The following is a 19,712-nucleotide window of genomic DNA, read 5'->3' as shown; positions in this document are numbered from 1 at the left end:
CCGGCTTTCATCTAGCCGACAATACTACTGGGTAGCCCGATGAAAAGTTTGCAATCCTACCTCTCCGAAGTATTCAGTTCTAGAACGATACAAGTTTTACCTAGAAAATCGAAGAAGCTATTTTGGATATACGATGATTTTTCCTGGAAAATACGCGACACGAAAGTTGACCCTCGAAAAATTCCCAAAATGTTGGGTACAGTTAAAACTTCCTCAAGACCGAACGGTTTTGCCTAAATAGATGAAATTCTCAGATTCATTACTAGAAGAGTTGCTCTTTCAGAATATGTATCGCATTTAGATCTACGATAATTTTCCTGGAAAATATTCAGGTCGAAAAATGATCTTCGAAAAATTCCCAAAAAGTTGGGTTCGAAAAATGATTATGTTTCTCCTCCAAATAGGAATAAGTTTCAAAGTACTTTTATTTGAAACATATAGCTTTTATTACAATTATAAAGGTATACCTATTTCATATCAACAAACACCTTACAGAATTGGTAATGGTAATATAAAATTATGCCATCCATAATGATGTTCATTAAGAAACCCCAGATTCTAGATTTTAGACCGATATATTTGTTGTCTACAGTTTGGTTTTCTCAATTTCAGAGCTACGACTACAGGAATAGAAGTAGACTCCCCACGCCCAGTCCAGAGCCTCCGAAAAATGGATATGCCGTTGGTCACACCAATGGACATATGTCAGATTCAAATACTTCCCACAATGGCTGGTTCAAATCTTTGGACAGACTCTCGAAGAAGAAGAATAAAAAGGTATACTAGAGGGTTTTAAAGTAGGAAGTAGGAATAACTGTTCTTTAACTCACTTAACACTTTCGAAACATGAAACTGAAGTAAATTTTGTTCCTTTGCCTATTTAGGATGAGGTAGATGGGATATTAACTAGTGCAGAAGAAGAATCAACACCCAAGTCGCCACCGACCAAAAGTCTAAGGTTTTTCGGAGACAGTTTAAGGCAAAGAACTACCAACCGTTCGCGAACCGAGATATCTGGAAAAGACAGGATAAAAAGCCAGTCTACTAGAGATCTACACAACATTTCAGAAGAAACCCGGCCTTCCCGACAGGTAAGTTCATTTCCGGCATCAAATGTCCGGATATGAATCAATTTTTTGTTGTAGGAAAACGGAATACGAAAAAACAATCACAAATCTATGCTGAACATATCGGAATCTGACAGGGAAACGAACAGGTCCTCGAAATCAACCTTAAAACCTCCAGCATCCCCTAGTCACAGGTCGAGAGAACCCCAAAGGAGGGATGACAGACTTAGGAGGAGCAAGAATGAAGTTAGTTCTTTGGAAAGTTCCACTGAGGGAGACAGTAGCCAGCAGTCACAGCAGTCTCAAAGGAGTATCGTATACCTTCATGCAGCAACAGGTAATTCGTCTTCTATATTGAAAAACATAACCTTATCTACCTCGGATAATATTCGATATAAAAGGGGATGATATAGACATCAATCTCAACAAAGAACTTCTCAATTTTCAGTGGGAGATATACCAGGACCAGGCTACCTCAGAAATAGCTCAAGAGCTGCATCAAGAGAAGAACTGACTTCGAACGGAAGTAACAAAATGCAACCACGCGTGAAGACCTTGAGTAGGTCTTTCTCCATGTTGGCCCCGTGGAAACCTCGTCACTTCAAGGAATCCATGGATATAGACTACAGCCAATATCCCAAACCAGTACCTGCCACCAAGAATGGAAAATACGAGCAAAGGGTATCGAAGAACGGAACCAGCAGAAACTCCAGCTCCTCCACCCTAAAGAAGAAAGCCCACGAGACTAGGAGATCGAATCAGAACGTTTCTACACTGGGCAACCACCGGACTAGGAGCAAGGAAAACATTTCTTCTTCCCAGACCTTGAAGAGGAGCAAAGAAGAGTCAACAAGGAATTCAACGTCTACGCTGTACAAGAAAAAGGACAGGATGCCCAGAGAAAACTCCAGGTATAGCAAAGAGAAGGATGATAGGAAGATATCATCCAAGAGCGCTTCTGTGGAGTCTCTAGGCAGAATCAGCAGAGGTCGTGAAGATTCACGGGAAGTCTCCAGGTCTATTTCAATGCCTAGGGACCCGGATAAATCGGCGGGTTGGTTCAAAATGGGCAGGAAAAGTAGCAAAAACGTGACGTCACAACGACTCTAACCCTCTCTCAACAGTCTTATCAAGCGAAGATAGCTAACATCGTTGTCATCGGAGACATTCACCTAATTTTTAAACTCATTAAAGATGCGCAAATAGTCTCATCTTCTGAAATAGATAATAACTGTGCCATCAGCTTCTCTAGCACATTTAATAACTTGTTAAATTGCACCAGAGAAAATCATTCTAATGTTTTGTTTTTGTTCTTTAAATTGTTGAGTTAATATTTTGTTTTGCAGAGTTTTTGGGAATTGATTTCTAGTTACCTTCAACGTTCTACTGAGTTTTTCCTCCTAAAGACTTTGGTTTCGTTTTTTCAAATATTCATATAATCAGATTAATACTGAACCCTCTTCTCTTCAAGTTTTTTTCAATTCGTTTTTCAGTAGAGTAATACCAGACAAATTTCCAAAATACCCTGTTTTCATGTGCCTTACACTAGATATAAGTTTTTAAATGAATTCGCTTTCTTTTTCATCATGTTAGAGGGCCTAGTGAAAAGGAATTCGAATTTTGTTGTGGTATCCACTAATATTGTTTTATAAGTTATAAATCTAACATTTCAAAGTTTTATTGGGGTAATTAAAGGTTGATGAATTTCGAAATGTCAAATAAAACAGATCACATTCAAACCCCACTCAGCATATGTACCTACAGTTATTACCACTTCACAAATCATTATTTTTGGGCTGAATTAACTGGAGTATTCATTATTACCTCATGTTCACACATTTCGAATGGTGCTATATTAGTATTTAGTCTTGATTTTTGTAAAAGATGTAAATAACCTCGGTTTTGACTGTAAATTTTGGTTAGGATTATTTTGATGCAAGTTATGCAATGATTTTTAACTTTGTTACCAAATGTTACACTCAAAATTTGGACATTGTATTATATAGAACATCGATTTTTTCATTTGAGTTTAAATTGTAGATGTATTTTTAAGTAACTAAACAAATTATTTGTAATTATTGTGCTATACTGAAATAAAATATTAATAAATAGGTCAGTTTTTTGGGAAACGCTCTAATTCTTCCGCTATGACTACACTAATATCAACTCTTTTTGAAATTTTTGACTAATGTTTGTCCAGTAAAGCTTCAGGTTACAAAAAAAGATCCTGGCATTGTTATTTTACATATTTGTCTCCTGTTCATGGTCATGAACTATCTATATTAATGTTTTTCATCCTTGAAAAACATGAATGAGGGGAAGATCGAATAGAAATGAAATTTCCAATTAAAAATCCACAGTCCAAAAATGTATTTGAATGATTAAGTACACAATTACAGAAAAAAAACAGGAACATTTAAAATCTAATTGAGAAATAAATAGGAACCTTAAATATATCTTACTTTTACAGTACTACTGAAAATTTCGCCCTCAACATTAACAGATACTTTTGACGACTTTGGAACTTCAGCGCCACCATCAATTTCTAACTGAATTATCACAGTGGATTGAGGCTTTAAGGTTCCAGACAAAACATGAGCTTTAATTCCTTCGGGTACCTCAATGTTGAACGATAAAGTGGAATCACTATCTGAAGTTAAGAATAAAATGTCTTTACATTTGGATGGAGGATTGAGAATCACAAGAGCAGGTTCTAACTTGCAGCTGTTCTTAACAGATTCTTCTGTGAAAGTGCTATCTTGGTATAAACTTTGAAACATGGAAGTATCGTCATTCAACGCCGGCACTAGAGTTGAATCTAGATCTTTTTCTACTATCAGAACAACTTCCTTTTGTGTGAGTCCCAAAAGAAGTGTTTTAAGGCTGGTTATCGATTCTCTGCACTTGACGACGTCGATTGGTATGGCCTCTCCTTGAATGTCCTGCATTAACCTTTCTCCTAAGCAATCCATCTCTAGGTTTCTGTCCTTGACAAGTTTGCACAGTCGTTTGATTCTTCCCCTGGTGGCTTCTGTCCCCGATATGATCTTCACCGTGCCGATTTCGAAAGCAGGATTTGAAAAATTGTTATGCAGATGTTTCATATCTTCCCTGTTCAATTTCAAGCTGATATCTACCCTCCTTTCTTCAAACGGTTCTAAAATCAAGGTACGAGGATGGACAGATATTTTAGAGAAGGCAAGGTCCTTCGATATATAATCCAGGAAAGCGAATGATGGCAAACTTCCTCGATTTATCACAGTTATACTTTCTTGAACAACTGATTGCCCCAGGATATTACCCAAACTCAACCAGTGTCTCCCTGAGCTATCTTTCAATATCTTATTTTTGAATTCTATAGATCCTGATCCTCCGTAACCAAACAACTTGATAGATTGTTTCTTAGTTTGTTGCAAATTCATATTACACGGTGAAAAGACGATTTCATCAGCAGCTGCGCCTTCACTTAGAGGATTGAAAATCACAGATATAGACTTGGTCTCATGTGCCCGAAGTAGGATTTTGATGCAGTTTGATGAATCTTCAGCACGATCCTGCATAATTCGGAATACCGGACTTGATATACTACATTGTATTTGTACTTTACTAGCGGATTTGTTTCGTAAGGTAAATTGCTTAGTTTCGCTTTTACCTGCCTTGACACATCCCCAAACAAGTTCGCAATGTGTCGTTTCTATCGGGAGCTTGCCACCCGGCAGATTACTCAAACTACTGGTACTTCTTAGGGATGTGAGAGATTTGGAGATACCAGACATTTTACCTAACGAAGACTGTTGGGGGGTGTTGATACAGTCGTAATTTTCTTTATTCGGAGTAAGTGTACTTGGATCGAAGTTGCCACTATCTTGGTCTGTTTTTTCACATACAGAAGGCATCATGTTACAAGGTGTTGTAATTTTGACATCAGGCATGGCAAGATCCATTTGTTTTTTATCATTGACTTTACTTCCTCCTGGACAATGTTTCAATAGATAGTTCAATACTTTTGTTGGAGTTTCATCTGATTTTTGCAAAATCTCAGCAATTCTTGAAATGCTCAGGCTCTCTTTTGGTGCATTAGGCTCTTCATGTTCACTTCTAACAGGCACTTCATCAAGGTCACATTCAGATAAAGCATAGCCTAGATCTCCATCAGAAGATGCAGTTATATCTCCTACAGATATACTTGAAGGCAAACTCATTACAGAACTTTTCCTGAAATTCTGTAGAGTATCACGAATTTCTGAACTCCTCCCAGGTTTGGATGGTATAATGTCAGAGAGATCCTCTGTTCTTTGTTTGAAATATGCACTAATTGATGAAATTTCAGAACTATCAAAGTTGTTCATAGAAAAATCTACCTTTTGTGCTGGTAATTCTTTCTCCTTCCTCCATGACGCTTCACCTGCAAGCAACAGTTTTTCAGCTTCTTCAGAAGATTTGAACATATCACTCTGGATTGATATTGATTTTTGTATCTTCTCATATTCTTCTTGCATCCTATTCAAAGCTGTTGATAAACTCATAGTTGGGTCCTCTAAAAAAGTTAAGTTGTTGAAATTTATTCTTCATATATTTTAGAAAAATTTTACTCACTCAATTCCAAACTCATACGTGACAAAGTTCCAGCAATGTCCAATGTACTACCTGAAATAGATGGTCTAGGCGTTGAACTTGAATTATGGCCCAATAAGTCACTCTCACTTATAGTACTACCGCCATCAGACAAAGCAAAATGTGAGCCACTGGAAAGATCTGATAGTCTAGGTGGTCTGGTAGGCAAACCTAGAACTTTTGATTCTCTTCTCTGCAGCATTTTACTAGCTAGTTCCCGCTGTTCCCTCGCATAATTCTTAATATCTTTGCTAGAATCTTTCAATTGGATATCCTCAATATATGGGCCGATATTGTCACTCTTTATTGAAATCAATCCCATAGATTCATCAGAATCTTCTGTCTTAGTTAAGTTTATCAAATTATCGCTTTCCTTTGGTCGAAGTCTTTTTCTCATCTCCGTCGACGTAGCAAAAGGTTGAGGAGTAGAAAAAATGGTTTTATCATCAACTTTCGCACAATTCATCTTGTAGAAACCTAATACACCACTTTTTCATTCAAAGAAATTTAACACATTGCGTAGAACACCACTGAAAATTATAATCAAATAGTTTGTTCAGACTTGTCAGAGACTCTAGTTCGGTGAGAAAATTAATTTGATAAAAATTGTGAAAGTTTTTTCGAACAGTTAACACAAAAACGGTCAATTCAAACAATGATCCGTACATTTGACCTATGACAAGTAAGACCTACGCACTGTCTGCAAACAAAGAGTAACAACTTACTCTTTGCTACAAAGAGTCTCTTTGCTGTCTTTGCTGTGGTTTTATCAAAATGGGAAAAATATAAGTTGAAAGTATGGAGTCCATAGTTCAAAACAAACTGATGAATTGCTCACTTTGCTTTTTTTGTATAACCTCATTTATCATGGAAAGTGTTGTAAACATTCGGAGTTTTTCATTCTTTATCTTTAAAGAAGCAGAAGAAGAAGAAAATAGTTCAAAATATACCTTGGCCTTCTGTTTTTGACGGCCGTCAAAAGCGTCGAAAATAGTTAACCTCACTTTTACATCTGTGCGTTGTGTTGTCAAAACACAGCTTCACTTAAATTTCGAAAATACAGTAGAGTTGGTTGAGTTTCATCAATGCTTCAAGATGGACCATATATTTACTCTAAATAAGAGTAGCAGAAAAATTAGCCCTCACAAGGAAAATATCTTCAACAGGTAAATAACGTAATGTACAGTTAGCACAACAGATTTTTAATAATATTTTTCAGCCTGCCCAAATCTATTCGATGCTCTATTTCTCCTACGAACGTTATTGCTTTTAGTACGGAAAGTGATTTAGAAAATTCCAAAACATTAAATTGGTCCTCAAATGTTTATGTTGCTGATTTGAACAGTCCATGGTTGACTTGCAAGTAAGGTATATTTTTCATGAAATTATGGTCGATTCAGTATGGATTATTTTCAGAATTCTATCGAATTCTTCCACAATAACTGTTTTGCAATGGGATTCTACCGGAGAGTTACTGCTAGTTGCTGATCAAAATGGCTATGCAAGAATTTATCGAGAAAAAGACCATTTACTGAATGAATGGACAGTAGTTGCTCAGACTAATTTAGAGGGTGAAAATATCATATCAGCTGCTTTTTTCCACACAGGCAAAAAGGTTTCTGTTACAAAGTATACTAAAATGGAATAAATACTTATTGTTCATCTTTCAGATATGCATTAACCCTGAGAAGAAAGATAGTTCAATTTACTCAGATAAGTTCACACACCTGAAATTTGCCTGCTCGGTGAAACAGTTTGGTGGTAGACCTTGTAATGGAGTCTTATTATTAACCTCAACAGGTATGCTTTGTGCTATGTTGTTTCCACCTACCACCAGTCAAACATCTGTTATAATCACCACCGAAAGCTTGGCCCCAATACGGATATTGATCAAGGCTGCAGACATTTGTTTTGGAAAGAGTAAGTAATATTTAAGTTACCAAAATTTTATTTTGAAAAATCTGCCAGGAGTTTGTGAAGTTTGTGAAACTGTTCAACTTTTGAACTACATATTTTATTGAAATACAAAAATAATAAAATCCTTCATATTACAATTTCAGATGGCCATTTTTTGATAGCTGTGAGTAGTGGAGATCCAGTGTTACCAATCTTGTGTTATCACGTTTCAGTTATGAAATCTGGTGAAAAATGTATAATTACAAGTAATAACTGTAATAATCTTTTTCCTAGTTTTTTCCTATCAGAAGCACCACCAGAAACTGGAAGTGAGTTGGCTAAAACAATTTATTATTCATTTCTGTTTCTATTTGAGAAATTTTTCAGTACAAAATATAATTGGGAGTAAGGGCGCAGCAGTTACCAATGTTAAATGGATGATGAGGGAAGATGCAGATTCGTTGGTGATTTCTGCTGGAAATGATACAATGACAACACTACAAGTTTGGGAATTAATTCAAGTATCGATGCCTGTTCATAGTGTTTTGGGTAAAAGTGATACTACCCAACATCATCACACTGTGGTAAGTATGGAAGAATTGTTATTACAAGCGCTCCTTTTACACTCTCTTTGATTTAAAAAAAAAATTATCACAAAATATATTATAGATCCGTTAAAAACATTGTGTCATGAATAAGATCTTCATTTTGTGTTTCAGCGATGGCAATATCATAGCCATTTTCAATATCCACATAGAGTTACTTCACTGGCTATCAGTAAACTCTCCCTGATAAATAATGTCTCTAGTGGATATGTAGTTGTAGCCTTTAAGGATAATTCGATTCATTGTTTGTATCGTGACACTCTGAAACCTGTAGTGAATACAAACTTAATGATCAAACCAAAGTACATGGGGGAACCTTATGCTAAATACCAAAAAATTAGGTAGGTAAATCACTTATGTATGAAATTTATTGGACATTTATTATCGTGTGTTCCATTATATAATTATTTTAGAATAACTAGCATTACCCCTGATGATTGACAGACTTTGATGACTGTGCAATCTGGAATATTTTGTAAACATCTCCATTTCTTATTTCAGCGTGAATATCGTTGCAATAGATATGTCATGGTTGGGTAATGTTCTTGTAGTAATCGATTCGGACGATTCTATGTATCTCTTCAAGTTACCTCCGCAAATCGACAGTTCGACGCCTCTGAGCGTCCCATACTGTACCACAATTCTAGAATATTGCTTAGTATCAGGAATGGATTGGTTGGACCTTCTCCTGGTGCTAAGGCCGAGTATGCTGGATCCCCTTTGCGACCGACTGACTGAAAGTTTCAACAGGCAACCCTCATCGCTCCAACAGTATTATTACATGCAGTATTTATGCATGAAAACGTCTCTATATGGGTAAATTTACATTTACGTTGACTCAACAATGCCTACATCCGTTTTTTTTCCAGACTGAGTGCTCAAGGGCAGACCAAAGCTAATGATTTGACCCATTTCTCCATGCTGCACAGCATTTCGACAGCCTTCAAGAGTCTCCTCCGACCCAGCGAGATGAGCAGTCACGAAAAGAGTCCCGCAGATTCTCTGTCGAGTATGTTTTTCGATATTTCATGAGGGTGTGCAATTTTTTCTAACGATTACTTTTCAGATGTGATCAACGAAGGACAGTGTGACGTTGACAAACTTTTAATGCACCTAGAAGCCAAAGAGTTCACGGTAGAACCGACTACGTTGCAGAGTCTCCAGCAATTGATTCAGTGGGTTGGAGATTTGGCGGTCAATTTATTGCTGAAGATACCGGAAAGCAGGCCCAGTCAATCTAAAGGTGTTGTGATTTCTCGTATGTTTGATATTTTTGTGTTTTAACCAAGTGTTTTTTCTCTTTGAAGGCTACGAGCTGATTAGGGATGTAAAAGCCCTGAACATGTTGCGGGAGATGCTCATTCTGATCAGGATTTGGGGTCTCCTACGGCCGGCATGTCTCCCTTGCTTCATCAAATCGGACGCTAATCTGGATATCTTGGCGCTGGTCTTCAGGCTCTTGAGTAGATTGGTGCAAAATGTAAACGAACCTGATGAGAGCTTAATTGGTGAGTAGAGTGTTGCTTTTAATTTAACAATTAATAAGTTTTATTCAGTTCACCACCTGATGTCAATTTTTGTAATTAGAGTTAGTACTTGGTTCTTGTTTACATCGGGAAACAGGGAAGATTTTTTTTTTATCGCTCGTAAATCCTCTTGGTCGAAAGTAGTGTATTTTAAATCTACAAATCTTCTGATACACTTCAGAGGTAGATCCATCTTTATTATAGCCTGAGAAAACTGTTATTTTTGGCAGATTATCAACAAACATACTGCTTTACCTTTGAAAAAAAAATCAACCTTCAGAGTTTCAACAGTGCCAGATCGCATGTAAAAATATTTTTTAAGTTTAATTTTCGAACCGCACTCGTACATTGACATCATTTTCATCCATTAATATTCCATCATTCGGGTCTGCAAGCCTTTTAAGGATCAGTCCTAGAACCAAAACACTTTTGTTATGTGTACCTAATCTACTTCCTGTTTCGCACTTATAAATTATCTGGCGAGGAAACTGTACTTCCTGACTCGAATCCATTATCAGGAAATTAACCACAACAGCGTTCCTCAACTCCCTGGATAATCAAAGTTGTGCAGTCGCTTGCCGCACAATGCGAAAAATAAAAAATGACGGACCGAATCAAAAATTTCCCGTATAAGTATTGGTCCCACCCCTTCAGATTTATCTACTTGCCATGGATCTTGGTTTTTCTCGTGATGTTTTACTGGTTCGGTTTCGTTCCGATTCTATTTTCGCTTTACATCAAGACTTACCGTCCAACCACGTCCGAAAGATGCGTTTTTCTCGTTAGTCAATTTTTAATCTTCAATATAATACTGTGCGTTCTGGTGTACATCTGGAGGAGAAATCCCGGGAAGAACAACAAGAATTGCCCATCCCTTACCAGCGTTTACTCTATTTCTAAGTTGGAGCGTGACTTGGAAGCTTGCAGTGATTGTGTGGATGAGTCAGAAATCGCAGAAAAGCGCCCTATGCTCACTTTAGACTTGAACAAACCAAATTCTGAAGAAGTGTGCGTTCGTTCCCATCAGGTTTACGACGACCAAAGACCTCTGTCTCAAAATTTGGAAGTGGCGCTGACTCCCCGGGAACTGTTCTTCAGAGATTTATATGAAAGTGTGTATGAAACTGATAGTACCATAACCAGGGACTTTATACAGAAGGAGAGGGAACACAGTTCCCTTAATATGGACAGTGCTGTTGGGCGTTTTTCTTGGGGGATATATTCTAAAACCTCATTAGGTAGTAACATAGACAAACCATCTGTTAGTGACCACTCACCAACAGATAAAACATGTTCCATGGTTGAAACCAAATTGGATGATAAGGAACAAGTGGCTGAGTTCTTTGTAGCAAATATTACGACGAAAAATAGCGTTACTAGTGAAGTTTTCCTTTATGTGTGTGACGAAAATGAAAAACCAAAAAACAGTTCTAAGATTGTAGTTTCCATTTAGAAGACAATTTTGTTTTGTTATTCCAAACTCAGTGCCATTTTATACTTTTATAATTTCGCCAGATGTAGAGAATGAGCTTCACTTTTGGACAATAAATGTTTTGTACAAAGTCACACTTTTCATTTCTTGGTCAATTTATAGGAATATATCTGGATCATGTTATAAATTTTATGATGTTTAGTGGTTGTCTTGAATGGAGTGTCCTTATGTTTTTCAGATGATTGTTGTCAACTTTCTAGTCAAGTAATGGTTCAGCCCATGCAGCTCCCACCAGTTAAATCAGCTTTAGCTTCACCGCAACTGGCGCAACAAATTTTACCATTACAGGTATGTCGATAAATGACTCAGAGCTGCACATTGATTTTGGCTTCAGATTTTCTTTATCAAATAAAACACTTTTGTAATTTGATAATTTTTCCTGATTAGAAAAATCAAATCTATATTGAAACTTGAAAAAGGAATCAATATTTCTTTAACAGATTTCAGATACTTAAAATGGCCAATGAAAAAGTGTTTTATTGAATCCAGAAATCCTAATGTAAAGATTATTGTACTGTTAGTAAAACCAAAGTTCTTCTTGTTCTTGCACACTTTTCATAGGCCATATCCTTTTTTTTCAGTTGGAATATGGTTGTGAACCAGAATATTTGGTTGGAAAAGAGGAATCAAACTGTGGTCAGACGGTGGACTCAATTCGACACCTTTATCTGGGAAAAACCCCTCGCATCATTAAGAAATGTGTGAGATGTGGAAGTTCTGCAGGGATAGTATCAGTTACCAGAACAGCAGCTATCAGAGCTTGGGATCAAAGATGGCTGAAGTCCTGTCAGTAAGTATGGCCAATAGAAAATGATTTTTTTGACAGATTAACCTTTTTATTATACAAAGTTAACGTCTACATTTTTTTTTTCAGATGTGGAGGTATCTGGAGAAAACAAACAACTTCATGAACTGCATCAAGTTAAATAGATTGTACATATGTTTTTACTCGACCCATTCCTTGTACAAGGGTTATTAAATTATATTTTACATAATCTTTCTATTTTGCTCAAAATTATTAACCTATTAATAGCTGCGAATTTCGTCCTCCTAATCACACTTAATGCAATGAATGAAAATAATCTCTAGTCGAATGAAAAGTTTGTAGATTTTCATTCATCAAAGATTTCTTTGATTGGTAATAGTTTAGGCAAGATACACTTCAAAGCATTCAATGCATTATCAGTTCCCCTATTGGTTTGTTTTAATTCTCCGCAAACTTCCAATGGCCTCAAGTCTTCTCTTTTGTAATATTTGGATAAAAACCTTATGATATTTTGGAACTGAATTTCCCCTTTTTCGTTCAAATAGTTCTGTTTCCTGTAACTGCATGCTAGGAACTTTGGATATTTCGAATCTTTTGGAATAACATGGTCTGTTATAACCATTTTAACAATTTTTTCATCGACTTTTGTTTCTTCAATACATAATCTATTGATTCGACCAATTTCTTCAATAGTGGGCGTCGATGTGAATGAGGTGGATTCTTCGATTTTACCAGGAATATTTTCCTTGATATCATTGAAATCTCCAAGATTATTGCTCTATAAAAACAAACGAATAAAACTTAACAGTTTGATTAACTTGTTCTCAAGGTCATGAAAGTAATCGATTCAAATAAATGAAATGATAATTCAAAGAATAAATGATTCGATATTTTTTGGAAAAACTAAACCTACTTCTAATTTTCTCACATCTTCATCTAGGGCTGGTGCAGCAAAAATTGCCGATATGCAAAATATAAAAACCACTGTCACTTTCTTCATGCTTGAATACAGTGGTAGATCAATGTTATTATAAATTGAATATTGGATGATAACAACAAGAGTTCAAGAGATAAACTAGAATCTCATAGATATTTATCTTGTTTTTATTTAGAGGAGAAACACGAACAAGGTTGATGGCAATCGAAATAGATATATGTAATTTAAATTTGACCAAAAGGAGCACAAAGGTCAATTTCGCTATAAGGAAATAATAACTACTAGAGACGAGGCATGAAACACTATTCAATAAAACGAAGGAGAATAATGTGAATCTAAATAAAACGCTCACCTTGAAATAATCTATTACATTTTTATATCAAAACAGAAATTAACATGAAAATATATTAAACTAATATATTAACCAATGAAGTTCATTACAACCAAGTGCAAGACGATACTAGCAAATATAAAGTCGGCGTATCCTCTCTCAGGGCTCACATCTTGAAATTGATTTTTGTTTTCTGGATTCACTTGTAGTCGCAAACACACTAGAAGCAAAAATGTTATTGATGATAAAACAGTAGGGTGTTTGTATTAATTTTTAAATGCATCTTACCAGCCAAAACGAAGGAGCTGACTGTTGAAATGAAACCACTTAAGAAAGAATTGAATGGGAATGTTCCCACTAGTAAACAGTAAACAAACTGAACAATGCCGGTCAGTAGAATGTATAATAAATAAGCATCAATTATTTTCAACTTCTTTGGTGTTTTAGTAGTGTATTCAGTATAAAATTTGGAAATTACGGTTCCAATATTTGCCATCTTTAGAAATTATTTTGAATTTTCAGAAAATAGAAAATGCTCCAATCAACAGTGACACACGTCATCTGATTTCAATCAGCATACGTCATCTCCGTAGAATTTTATCTACAGCTACAGTAGTAAACAATAAGTATCAATAATTACTCCAAATAAATGAGTGAATCCATTTGTGTTCCATTATTTATATGCCATAAGATAATAAAGTTACATAATTGTAATTGATATTCTTGATTTCAGGCTGTGATGAGGTTGATTTCGACATTCTTCCTTCGACTTGTTAGTTCAAAACTGAAGTAGTCCCAAAATTCTACTATTTTTAGCCTACTCGATTCAATATAAATATTATCTTCAAAACAATATAGTAAAATTATTGATAAATAAGAAATATGCATAATTTCAATTCATTCAGGTTCCAGATATTCCCATAATAAGTTCAGTTTTCAGTATTTACTCAAGGACCGTAAATAAAATCAACAGAATTAAATGAAACATGGAAAGTGCAAGTGATGAGATTGCTGTACCAAAGTATGGTTTAAAATTGAAATTAAATCATGAATATCCTGAAAACAGATCTCAATCTTACATTCCAAGCTTAAGGACGATATGGACACTTTTACCTCTAATTATTAGGTAATTTTCCTAATGATTTTATCAATTTCTGTTCATGGAGATCTTTCAGGTATATATTCTTCTATTTGAAATGCAAACTTACTGGCAAGTCCATTATCATGGACTATTTTTATCCTAGAAGAGCAGAACGAATATATGGTATGTATTCTTGAATAGATTTGCGATACTTATATTGATATTCATGTGAAAAATTAGAGAATGAGCAGAATGAGATCTAGTGTGGATAAATCATAAACAATTTATTACCATAAAGTTTATTTAAATTAATTTAGATCTGTTCTGCAGGGATATTCAAATCAAATTATTGATATTCATCGCAACCAATTTGGAAGAGGATTATCTAGTGTATATCATTTTTTTTTAACTTCTGATTCCTCCCAATAACTGAAGTGAAAACTTTGTTTTTAAGGAGTTCCTATTGGAGGCATAGGTTCAGGTACTATTGGCAGGGGTTTTAAGGGTGAATTCTGTAGATTCCAGTTGAAACCCGGTCTGTATGAATGGGAAACTGTAGAAGCAAACCAATTCATAGTTACAATAAAAGATGAACATGAGAGAACTATATTCCACAGTTTGTTATCAACTTTTCCGTAAGTGTTTTAGGAGTTTATTACTGATATATTCCAGGAATGAATCATAATTGTTCAGTGTTGTATTATGTTTCCAAAGTTTCACAACAATGTTATCTGGACTAACTACTGAAAGCTTGATTCTAGATAACAATGAACCATTTTACAATGATATACATAGTTTAAGTGCTTGTTGAATCAACAAGTATTTCCTTGATACAACTAACATATTATGTTGCATTATTTTTCATCAAATTATTTACATAAACAATGAATCACTTAGTTTTGGTCCTGTTATTTGATTTACTCCATTGCTTATGTGTTGTTGATACCATCATTGCACAAACAGTTAGTCTAGGGTTACTATTCCTACGTCATAGTAAAGTCATGTACAATGTGTCTTGATTTACTCTAATTTATGATGATCATGTGATATTCTAGAAAAAAGTGTCTCTGTCAGGCGTACAGTTTTTCGAAAATTAAGTGGCTCATAGCCTATAAAAACTACTTCTACCTTCATAAATTGAAAATAAGAAAAAAAAATTTGATTTTTTAACTTCAAAATAAGATTGTTGTGATTTTGCAGATATACTTTTAAGAATTGTTTCACCCCCTTCTATATAATTACTTCAGATTTGATCATATCTTATTGGGCAGATGACTTTTCACTATTTTAGGAGCTTATGTTGAAATAAGAAAATATCTAGATAAGATAAGCACTTTGAACCTTGCAACTCCTCTATTTCAATTCAAATGAAGGTAAATGTTTCAGTTATGATATGAGTCATAATGAAATAATTGAAATAGGTTGTCCTTATTATCATGACTCATTTTGAAAATATTGAAATGGGTGCAGAAACAAAAATTTAAAAACTCAACTAAAAAGAAGTTGGAAACTAATCACACTACAATTTCAACAATATAAAAAAATTATCTTCCCATTTTCTGAAGGTGTTTCTAGTCTAGTGTTCATTTTTTTTTGCAAATTTGTATACTATTGTTACTAGGACGACCCTTTTTTTACATGAATGAACGTATTGTGGCTATTATTTCAGGAAGAAAACATTGAGCGCTTGGGAGAGTTTGATAGAAGGGAGTAAATGTAAATATACAGCTCTGTATCCCAGAAGTTGGACAGAATATGACCTATCAGAATATGGTATTAAATTACTTTGCCGTCAGGTATCTCCTATCATTCCGCATAATTACAAGGTAATCTGAAAGCTTTTAGTGGTATCCTGCGTCTTTTTTATCCATTGAATTATTAGGACTCCTCCCTGCCTTGTGCTGTTTTCGAATGGAATGTGCAAAATACCAGTGATGCCAAAAGAATCGTTACTATTGCTTTCACTTTCAAAAATGGAACAGGAAGCAAGAAAGAAGATAAATCTTGTAAATATGAGTCTTTCTATCCTTAAAAATTAATTCAAGTCCACAAAACACCCTCAAATTGTTTGAAAACAGGTTAAAGGTTGAAGGCATATCATCATTTTACAATCTTGTCGTTAATTTTTTTTTTTAACTCTTGAATCCTATTTTAGCTGCGTGTCACACAAAACCTTTCAAAGTCGGAATTGCAGATGGCATTATTCTTTATCACACAATCTGTGGCATGCCTTCAAGTTACGTGCTTGCAACAGAAGCCGATTCTGCTCACGAAATCTCAAAATGCCTGTTCTTCGACCCTAATTCGAGCGGATCGGAACCTTGGTACCAGTTGAAAAACGACGGGAGATTCGAAAAACAATCAGAGACCAATACGAGAATGATTCACGGAGAAATGGCCTGCGGTCTTGCTGTCAAAGTAACAGTGAAGCCAACCGAATCCGAACTGATCAAGTATAATTTGGTATGGGATATACCGATGATAAATTTCCCGTTGAGAATGAAAAAATACTACAAAAAATACACGGATTACTTCGGACGCGAAGATGCTGGTCTGAAAATTTCTCAATATGCTTTTCAGAACTATGGACAGTGGGAAAAAGATATTCACTTGTGGCAGAGTACAATTTTGAATGATGCGTAAGCTGAATAATTTTTTTTCGGAAGATGGTTACTTGTAATTTTAAATTATTCTTTCAGTAATCTCCCAACTTGGTTTAAAACTGCCTTATTCAATCAGTTATACTATGTAAGTGACGGGGGGAGCATTTGGCTTACTTTGGAAGAAGAAGAAAAGCAGAAATTACCAGAAACGGACCCAAGGTATGTCTCACAACGTATGACTGTGTGTGTGTGGCTACAAATCGCAGTTTTGAAGCTATTTTGCTATTGATTCTGGTGAAAATCAGAAAAACTGTTTTTGAGCTAGTCAAATTTCCCAAAAAAATCGTTTTGCGCACGCTACTCTTCGCAATTTCGAACCTATCGATGTGGTCCAAAATCGATCCAACCGTTTTCGATTTTTTTTTAACTATCGTTATTACTTTATTGTTTGCATAAAAAAACAGAGGAGATTTTGTCTAAAGCGACCAGTGAATTATCACCCTGAAATTCCCAATTTTTTTTCTCCCTCTATTTTTTGCTGTTCTCTATCGGCAGGAAAGAATATGGGAGGTTCGCGTATCTGGAAGGCCATGAGTATAAAATGTACAACACGTACGATGTTCATTTTTACGCATCTTTCGCTTTGAATATGAATTGGCCGCATCTTCAGAGCATCATACAGTATGACATGAAGGACATGGTTTTCAAGGAGATCCCTGATAGGGTAACTATACTTTTTGACGGGGAGTCAGTTGAAAGGAAAGTTGCTAATACCATTCCACATGACGTTGGAGATCCAGGTAAGAGCGATAACATCTCATTGAACTTAAAGTCGAATTCCTATAGCTGATCTTCCCAACTAATTTTTTGGTTGAAATAAAGACCAGCAAAAAAAAACTTGGCGAGTATCACCAAAGAGGAAAAGTTAATCTTTGGTATCACTCCTCAACCAAAGACTGAGAGTATTATTAGTAGTAGCAATGGATATTTGTACCAAATTTGGTGGATTCATGTCTTTTAGTTTCTGAGGAGTCTACAGTTCTCAAGTTATTGAATATAACACCCCCAAAAAACTACAACGACAAAAATTGTGATTGCCTTTGACCCGATTAAGGTCCGATTTTTCTTCCAATTTTCATTCTAGGCGAAGAACCATTCATTCTTCCCAACTCGTACAACATTCATGACGTCAGCGACTGGAAAGATTTGAACTCGAAGTTCGTCCTGCAAGTTTTCAGAGATGCTTGGCTCTGTCAAGATGGTCAAATAAACGATGTTTATCTGAAGGATATGTACGACGCATGTTACACAGTAACCATGAATCTCTTGAGATTCGACACCGATAAAGATGGTCTCATTGAAAATGACTCCAAGCCCGATCAAACATACGACACTTGGACCATGACAGGACCTAGGTAGGGACATCATCGATTGGTTTATCGGATCTTGGTGTCAATTCAAACTAGAAAGTGAATTACTTGATTTTCACTAATATGAGTTGTTTAACCGCTACACGTGTTTCGGAATCACAGTATCATCTTCAGGGGAAGAAGAAAGAATTTATCTGTATGTGTAGGTTTAATAATCCATGTTAGTGAAAATCATGTAATTAAGTTTTTTCGTTTGATTGAAATTTATGTATTCTTTTAGCGCCTACTGCGGAGGCCTTTGGTTGGCCTCACTCTACGCCATGGCAAAAATTGCGGAACGTCTGGACAAACAAGAGGACTACAAAAAGTTCAACAGTTTGCTACATAAAGGAATGCAGTCTTTCGAACAGAAACTGTGGAACGGTATCTATTACAATTTCGATTGTTCCGATGATGAAAAAAAGTCCATAATGGCTGATCAGCTCTGCGGACACTGGTATTTGAGGGCCAGCGGGTTCAATCATGAAGTGAGTACAGAAAAATGGGATTAAGATCGATCGAATTTGTCCCAATGGTTTTTCAGGTATTTCCGAAAAATAATGTTGAGAGTAGTTTGCGTACCATTTACGCAAATAATGTCCAGTCTTTCTGTAACGGAAATATGGGAGCTGTTAATGGATTTATCGGTGGGGAAGAGGATAGATTTACTGTACAGAGCTTGGAAGTCTGGCCTGGAGTGACTTATGCCCTAGCTTCCACCATGATATTCGAGGTGCTTTTAACTTCATATTTTATTTCAATTTTTGTTTTTTTTTTGTTTAGGGTTTGTATTTTATTCCTTTTTTTAATTTTATTTAGGGTATGGTGACCGAAGGGTTCAAAACAGCGGAAGGGATGTACAACTCCATGACAGACTTGTTTGGTCTTGCTTTCGACTATCCAGAAGCAATATACGCCCACAAGAACTATCGTTCTATTGGTTACATGCGACCTTTGAGTATCTGGTCAATGTTACTGGCTTACCAGAAAAGTCAGTTGAAGACTGCATCGAAATAAAACGTTCTGATGGTTAATTCGAGTTATATTAATTAAGTTACGAATATTGTAGTTGATTAATTGAGTATCTGAATCTACCTGTGGTTTATTAGTTGGTTTTGTATTTTATTATGAACAGAGTATTAAATATATGATTTTTGTCGAGTATTCTAGTATTTTTTCTTGCATTTATCAAATTTCAGGTGTTGGTGAGAGAATAAAATTAAAATGGTGTGACCATTTAACTGAAAATAAAAAAAATTCTCAAGTGGCACAAGTCTTGTTACTTTATGCCACTCAGCATAAAATCCGCTATGATATGCCGCAATGGATCATCAAAGTGGAACGTCAAGGTGCAAAAATAGATCTGATGAACATTCTTCAATCAT

At 35.6% G+C, this 19,712-nt stretch overlaps 6 protein-coding genes across 7 annotated transcripts in view; 3 read left to right on the top strand and 3 right to left on the bottom strand.

Annotated features, from left to right (window-relative positions):
* The window catches only part of LOC123306388 (calponin homology domain-containing protein DDB_G0272472), a 147,887-nt gene extending 144,709 nt beyond the window's left edge, over nucleotides 1-3,178 (top strand). For both annotated transcript variants that reach the window (XM_044888367.1, XM_044888366.1), the window contains 4 exons: nucleotides 613-777; nucleotides 885-1,091; nucleotides 1,146-1,404; nucleotides 1,516-3,178. In XM_044888367.1, the coding sequence (XP_044744302.1) occupies nucleotides 613-777; nucleotides 885-1,091; nucleotides 1,146-1,404; nucleotides 1,516-2,177 (1,293 nt within the window). In that variant the 3' untranslated portion in view covers nucleotides 2,178-3,178. The remainder of the gene's footprint in view (nucleotides 1-612; nucleotides 778-884; nucleotides 1,092-1,145; nucleotides 1,405-1,515) is intronic.
* A 235-nt stretch (nucleotides 3,179-3,413) lies between these two features.
* LOC123307770 lies at nucleotides 3,414-6,333 on the bottom strand. The gene is made up of 2 exons (XM_044890196.1): nucleotides 5,664-6,333; nucleotides 3,414-5,604 (listed from the first exon to the last, which is right to left on the bottom strand). Exons 1-2 carry the CDS (start codon nucleotides 6,145-6,147, stop codon nucleotides 3,515-3,517), a joined length of 2,574 nt encoding a protein of 857 aa, XP_044746131.1. The 5' UTR covers nucleotides 6,148-6,333; the 3' UTR covers nucleotides 3,414-3,514.
* Nucleotides 6,334-6,678: 345 nt separating this feature from the next.
* LOC123306393 (mediator of RNA polymerase II transcription subunit 16) lies at nucleotides 6,679-12,195 on the top strand. The gene is made up of 14 exons (XM_044888372.1): nucleotides 6,679-6,847; nucleotides 6,901-7,044; nucleotides 7,098-7,296; nucleotides 7,352-7,601; nucleotides 7,742-7,906; nucleotides 7,965-8,161; nucleotides 8,297-8,523; nucleotides 8,684-8,998; nucleotides 9,052-9,191; nucleotides 9,249-9,425; nucleotides 9,490-9,690; nucleotides 11,379-11,488; nucleotides 11,782-11,990; nucleotides 12,075-12,195. Exons 1-14 carry the CDS (start codon nucleotides 6,777-6,779, stop codon nucleotides 12,109-12,111), a joined length of 2,442 nt encoding a protein of 813 aa, XP_044744307.1. The 5' UTR covers nucleotides 6,679-6,776; the 3' UTR covers nucleotides 12,112-12,195.
* Nucleotides 12,109-13,112, bottom strand: LOC123306394. Its single transcript, XM_044888373.1, has 2 exons — nucleotides 12,880-13,112; nucleotides 12,109-12,744 (listed from the first exon to the last, which is right to left on the bottom strand). Exons 1-2 carry the CDS (start codon nucleotides 12,964-12,966, stop codon nucleotides 12,313-12,315), a joined length of 519 nt encoding a protein of 172 aa, XP_044744308.1. The 5' UTR covers nucleotides 12,967-13,112; the 3' UTR covers nucleotides 12,109-12,312.
* A 139-nt stretch (nucleotides 13,113-13,251) lies between these two features.
* LOC123306395 (dolichyl-diphosphooligosaccharide--protein glycosyltransferase subunit DAD1) lies at nucleotides 13,252-13,857 on the bottom strand. The gene is made up of 2 exons (XM_044888374.1): nucleotides 13,523-13,857; nucleotides 13,252-13,454 (listed from the first exon to the last, which is right to left on the bottom strand). Exons 1-2 carry the CDS (start codon nucleotides 13,728-13,730, stop codon nucleotides 13,324-13,326), a joined length of 339 nt encoding a protein of 112 aa, XP_044744309.1. The 5' UTR covers nucleotides 13,731-13,857; the 3' UTR covers nucleotides 13,252-13,323.
* A 187-nt stretch (nucleotides 13,858-14,044) lies between these two features.
* Nucleotides 14,045-19,491, top strand: LOC123306392 (non-lysosomal glucosylceramidase). The gene is made up of 12 exons (XM_044888371.1): nucleotides 14,045-14,360; nucleotides 14,410-14,498; nucleotides 14,770-14,950; nucleotides 15,985-16,141; nucleotides 16,198-16,321; nucleotides 16,471-16,954; nucleotides 17,015-17,137; nucleotides 17,474-17,718; nucleotides 18,063-18,333; nucleotides 18,569-18,815; nucleotides 18,872-19,060; nucleotides 19,147-19,491. Exons 1-12 carry the CDS (start codon nucleotides 14,221-14,223, stop codon nucleotides 19,342-19,344), a joined length of 2,448 nt encoding a protein of 815 aa, XP_044744306.1. The 5' UTR covers nucleotides 14,045-14,220; the 3' UTR covers nucleotides 19,345-19,491.
* Nucleotides 19,492-19,712: the final 221 nt, after the last annotated feature.

This window comes from Coccinella septempunctata, chromosome 2 (genome assembly GCF_907165205.1).
Source record: "Coccinella septempunctata chromosome 2, icCocSept1.1, whole genome shotgun sequence".
NCBI lineage: Eukaryota > Metazoa > Arthropoda > Insecta > Coleoptera > Coccinellidae > Coccinella > Coccinella septempunctata.
The sequence above is the reverse complement of the archived record's forward strand: the minus strand, read 5'-3'. Positions and strand labels throughout refer to the sequence as shown.